The sequence below is a fragment of the Rhinopithecus bieti genome, unplaced genomic scaffold, assembly GCF_001698545.2.
Source record: "Rhinopithecus bieti isolate Rb0 unplaced genomic scaffold, ASM169854v2 scaffold_25304, whole genome shotgun sequence".
NCBI lineage: Eukaryota > Metazoa > Chordata > Mammalia > Primates > Cercopithecidae > Rhinopithecus > Rhinopithecus bieti.
This window is the reverse complement of record NW_016811568.1, coordinates 504,195-509,346: the sequence shown is the minus strand read 5'-3', so window position 1 is coordinate 509,346 and position 5,152 is coordinate 504,195. Positions and strand designations below refer to the sequence as shown.

The 5,152-nt window shown below is 56.3% G+C and overlaps 1 protein-coding gene across 1 annotated transcript in view; it reads left to right on the top strand.

The window, feature by feature from the left end:
* The window catches only part of LOC108543556 (cytochrome P450 2D17-like), a 4,881-nt gene extending 1,974 nt beyond the window's left edge, over positions 1–2,907 (top strand). The window contains exons 3-10 of the mRNA XM_017894087.1: positions 21–73; positions 219–371; positions 460–620; positions 1,070–1,246; positions 1,437–1,578; positions 1,784–1,971; positions 2,417–2,558; positions 2,657–2,907. Coding sequence (XP_017749576.1) covers positions 21–73; positions 219–371; positions 460–620; positions 1,070–1,246; positions 1,437–1,578; positions 1,784–1,971; positions 2,417–2,558; positions 2,657–2,835 — 1,195 coding nt within the window. The 3' untranslated portion in view covers positions 2,836–2,907. The remainder of the gene's footprint in view (positions 1–20; positions 74–218; positions 372–459; positions 621–1,069; positions 1,247–1,436; positions 1,579–1,783; positions 1,972–2,416; positions 2,559–2,656) is intronic.
* The last annotated feature ends 2,245 nt before the right edge of the window (positions 2,908–5,152 follow it).

Below are 5,152 nucleotides of genomic sequence, written 5' to 3'. Positions count from 1 at the left end.
CGGGCGGGATCTTCCCTGAGTGGAAAGGCAGTCAGGGTCGGAAGAGCCAAGGTGGGGCCAAGACCCAAGCAAGGTAGGTGAGCAAAGAGCAGGCCCGGTGCTCTGCTGGATGCATTAAGGGACGGCGGATGACCATGAAAACCACAGGGTTGTAGTGGGCGGTGGAGGGCGGGGCCAAGGCCTTCATGGCCACGCCCACGTGTGCATCCCGCCCCCAGGGGTGTTCCTGGCGCACTACGGGCCCGCGTGGCGCGAGCAGAGGCGCTTCTCCGTGTCTACCTTGCGCAACTTGGGCCTGGGCAAGAAGTCGCTGGAGCAGTGGGTGACCGAGGAGGCCGCCTGCCTCTGTGCCGCCTTCGCCGACCAAGCCGGTGGGTGATGGGCAGAGGGGCACAAGGCGGGAACTGGGAAGGTGGGGGACAGGGAAAGCGACCCCTGACCCGCATCTCCCGTCCCCAGGATGCCCCTTTCGCCCCAATGGCCTCCTGGACAAAGCGGCGAGCAACGTAATTGCCTCCCTTACCTGCGGGTGCCGCTTTGAGTACGACGACCCTCGCTTTCTCAGGCTGCTGGACCTAGCGCAGGAGGGATTGAAGGAGGAGTCCAGCTTCCTGCACCAGGTGCAGAGCGAGGGACCGCAGGGTCTCTGCAGGGCGAGCTCCTGAGAGGTGCCCGGGCTCCAGCGGGGCCTCAGAGGAGTGGGTTTGCATAGAAGGGTTTGGGAAAGGACATTCCAGAAGAGTTCACTGCTAGAGGAAGGGCCTGGAGGAGGAGGAGAAATCTCAGACACGGTCAGGGGAGAGGTATGCCCGGGTCACGGGGCACCAAGAAAGGCCAAGGACCCTGTGCCTCCTGTCCACATTAGAAATTTTTATTTTAGATTTCTCCTCTGGCAGCCCAAGGCAAGGAGAGAGGGTGGAGGCTGGTACTTGAGGAGGAACTTGGGGAGGTCAGTGGTGGAGACAGGCCGGCCCCCTGGGTCTTCCCTGGAGACAGCTGGGGCCTGAGACTGGTGCAGGTGAACGCAGAGCACAGGAGAGATTGAGACCCCGTTCTGTGTCTGGTGTAGGTGCTGAATGCCGTCCCCCTCCTCCTGCGCATCCCAGCGCTGGCTGGCAAGGTCCTACCCTCCCAAAAGGCTTTCCTGACCCAGCTAGATGAGCTGCTGACCGAGCACAGGATGACCTGGGACCCAGCCCAGCCACCCCGAGACCTGACTGACGCCTTCCTGGCAGAGATGGAGAAGGTGAGAGCGGCTGCCATGGTGGGGACCAAGGGTGGTGGGTTGAGCTCCTGGGAGAAATGAGGAGTGGCCAGGCAAAAGGTGGGGCTGCTGGATTACCTGGTGAGTGGCACCTGGGCTGACAGGTGCAGAATGGGAGGACATTTGGGGGCTTTCTCGCTCTGTCCCCGAGCACCCTCTCGGCCCTGCTCAGGCCAAGAAGAACCCCGAGAGCAGCTTCAATGAAGAGAACCTGCGCCTTGTGGTGGCTGACCTGTTCTCTGCTGGGATGGTAACCACCTCGACCACGCTGGCCTGGGGCCTCCTGCTCATGGTCCTGCACCCGGATGTGCAGCGTGAGTCCAGCTGGGGCCGAGTGCAGGGGGCAAGGGAGGAAGGGTACAGACGGGAGCCCCTGAGCTTAGCTAGGACACCCAGGGCTCCCAGCACAGGCTTGACCAGGCTCCTGTAAGCCTGACCTCCTCCCAACACAGGAGGCAGGAGAGGGTTAGGGCTGGTCCCCGGAGTGCTGGCCCATTGTGGGGATGCATGTCTGTCCAGGCCGTGTCCAACAGGAGATCGACGACGTGATAGGGCAGGTGCAGCGACCAGAGATGGGTGACCAGGCTCGCATGCCCTACACCACTGCCGTGATTCACGAGGTGCAGCGCTTTGGGGACATTGTTCCCCTGAATGTGCCCCACATGACATCCCGTGACATCGAAGTGCAGGGCTTCCTCATCCCTAAGGTAGGCCTGGAGCCCTCCTCACCCCAGCTCAGCACCAGCCCCTGGTGGTAGCCCCAGCATGGCCCTGCCGGTGGCCCTTTGAGGACTGGCCACCCAGTCCTCAATGCCATCACATCAACTGTCCCAGCCTGGGTGTGGGGTGCAGAGTATAGGCAGGGCTGGCCTGTCCATCTAGAGCCCCAGTCTAGTAGGGAAGACAGACCAGGACCTGCCAGAATATTGGAGGACCCCAGTGCCTGTAGGGTGAGGGGGCAGCGTGGGCACCCCTGGGAGGTGTGACTGCGCCCTGCCATGGGGTCAGAGAGGGTGCTCAGGAGCTTCTCGGGTGCCAGACTAATTGAGAGTCCAGCTGTGTGCCAGGCAGTGTGTGTCCCCCGTGTGTTTGGTGGCAGGGGTCCCAGCATCCTAGAACCCAGTCCCCACTCACCCTGCATCTCCTTCCCAGGGGACGACGCTCTTCACCAACCTGTCATCGGTGCTGAAGGATGAGGCCGTCTGGGAGAAGCCCTTCCGCTTCCACCCCGAACACTTCCTGGATGCCCAGGGCCACTTTGTGAAGCCAGAGGCCTTCCTGCCTTTCTCAGCAGGTGCCTGTGGGGAGCCCGGCTCCCTGCCTGCTTCCATAGAATCTTGCAGGGGTCCTGCCCGGGAGCCAGGCTCACTGACACCCCTCCCCTCCCCACAGGCCGCCGTGCATGCCTCGGGGAGCCCCTGGCCCGCATGGAGCTCTTCCTCTTCTTCACCTGCCTGCTGCAGCGCTTCAGCTTCTCGGTGCCCCCCGGACAGCCCCGGCCCAGCCACTCTCATGTTGTTGGCTTTCTGGTGACCCCTTCCCCCTACGAGCTTTGTGCTGTGCCCCGCTAGAGTTGGGCATCAAGCCCCCAACTTGCTCCTCAGCTGGGACCCTGTTGTACCGAAAATGAATCTAGTGGCTCCCACTTGGTTTCTGAATCCAGTCTGGGCCCCTGCCAAGGTCCTGGTTGTGTTGAGTCACCTGCCTGATATCAGCGCTTACCCCTCACTCGTCACCTCATTCTTTTTTTTTTTTTTTTTTTTTTGAGATGGAGTCTACTCTGTCACCCAGGCTGGAGTGCAGTAGTGCAATCTCAGCTCATTGCAACCTCCACCTCCCGAGTTCAAGCAATTCTCGTGCATCAGCTTCCCGAGTAGCTGGGATTACAGGCACCCAGTACCACCCGCGGCTAATTTTTGTCTTTTTAGTAGTGATGGGTTTCGCCATGTTGGCCAGTCTGGTTTCAAACTCCTGACTTCAGGTGACCTACCACCCTCAGCCTCCCAAAGTGCTGGGATTACAGGTGTGAGCCACCGAGACCAGCCTCACCTCATTCATTCTTACCTGGACACCTCACTTTACTTGAGATACAGGCATAGTGATTCTCAGCAGGTGACAGCCTACCCCCACGTCATGCCCAGAGACCCATCACTGGCTGCCTGGCTTGGTGACAAAGTCCATGCATATGTCTTGGCTGGGTGGATATGAATAAGCATATGCCAGGAATCAGCCCATTCACTGGCTAGGGTGGGAGACTGTGTTGTGGTCCCCCAGACCACCCTCAGGTTCAGTGATTTGCTAGGTCTCACAGACCTAGAAAAGCTGTTATCCTCCCTGTTACAGTTTATTACAGAGAAGGGTACAGATTAAAGTCAGCAAAGATGAAAGGCACAGGGGCTACAGTCCAGAATAACCAGGCTGAGGCTACAGCTCTCTTTCCTGGTGGACTCTTACAGGCAGTGCTTAATTCTCCCCCAACAGCAAGTGACGTAGAGAGCACTGCCAGCCATGGAAGCTCACCTGAGCCTTGGTGTCCAGGGTTTTTGTTGGGAGTTGGTCATCCTAGGCTTGAGCACCCCAACATGGCTGACCTCAGTTACTCAGTCTCTAGCCCCTCCTGAAGTCAGATGGATACAGGCCAAGGGCCCCACCCCCGGTCACATTGTTGGCATAAACTGTGTTGTATGATCCAAGGCCCCAGCTATGTACAAAGGCACTATTTCAGGCAGGACATTCCAAGGCCTTAGCAGATATCTCCCAACAGCCTGTCAAGAGTCAGTTTGGACTCTTGGTCCAATGGTTTGCATTGTGCAAGGAATGACTTCCCCCGTTTTTACTACACAGGCCACCCCTCTTGGCTCTAACAGCGAAATGATACTAGCTTGAGCATCTGTGTGTGTGTGTGTGCGTGTTTTGTTTTTTTTTTTGTTGGTTTTCTTGAGACAGGGTCTTGCTCTGTCTGTCACCGAGGCTGGAGTGCAGTGATGCCATCAGGGCTCACTGCAGCCTTGACTTCCTGGGTTCAAGCAATCCTCCCATCTCAGCCTCCCTAGTAGCTGGGACTGCAGGCACATGCCACCATGCTCTGCCAATTTTTGTATTTTTTGTAGAGACGGGGTTTTCACCATGTTGGCCAGACTGGTCTCAAACTCCTGATCTCAGGTCATCTGGCTGCCTCAGCCTCCCAGAGTGCTGGGATTACAGGTGTGAGCTACTGTGCCCAGCCAAATTTCCTTCCTAATTTCTTCATTGAACCACTGGTCATTCCAGAGCATATTGTTTAATTTTAACGTGTTTGTGTAGTTCCCAGAATCCCTCTTGTTGATTTCTACTTTTATTCTGTTGTGGTCAGAGAAGATGCTTGATATTATTTTAACTTTTTTAATGTTTTAAGACTTGCTTTGTGACCTAACATATGGTATATCCTTGAGAATGATCCATGTGCTGAGAAGAATGGGTATTCTGCAGACTTTGGACGAAGTGTTTTGTAAATATCTAGTAGGCCCATTTGTTCTGTAGTGCAGATTAAGTCCAATGTTTTCTTGTTGGGCTTTCATCTGGGACGTCCAGCCAATGCTGAACGTGGGGTGTTGAAGTCCCTAGCTAGTATTGCATTAAGGTCTATCTCTTTAGCTCTAATAACATTTGCTTTATGTGCTCCAGTGTTGTGTGCATATATATTTACAATTGTTATATCCTGTTGCTGGATGACCTTCTTTGTCTCCTCTTGCAGTTTTTGTTTGTTTTGTTTTGTTTGTGAGATGGAGTCTTGCTCTGTCGCCCAGGCTGGAGTGCAGTGGCACAATCTCGGCTCACTGCAAGCTCCGCCACCCAGGTTCAAGCCATTCTCCCGCCTCAGCCTCCTGAGTAGCTGGAACTACAGGCACA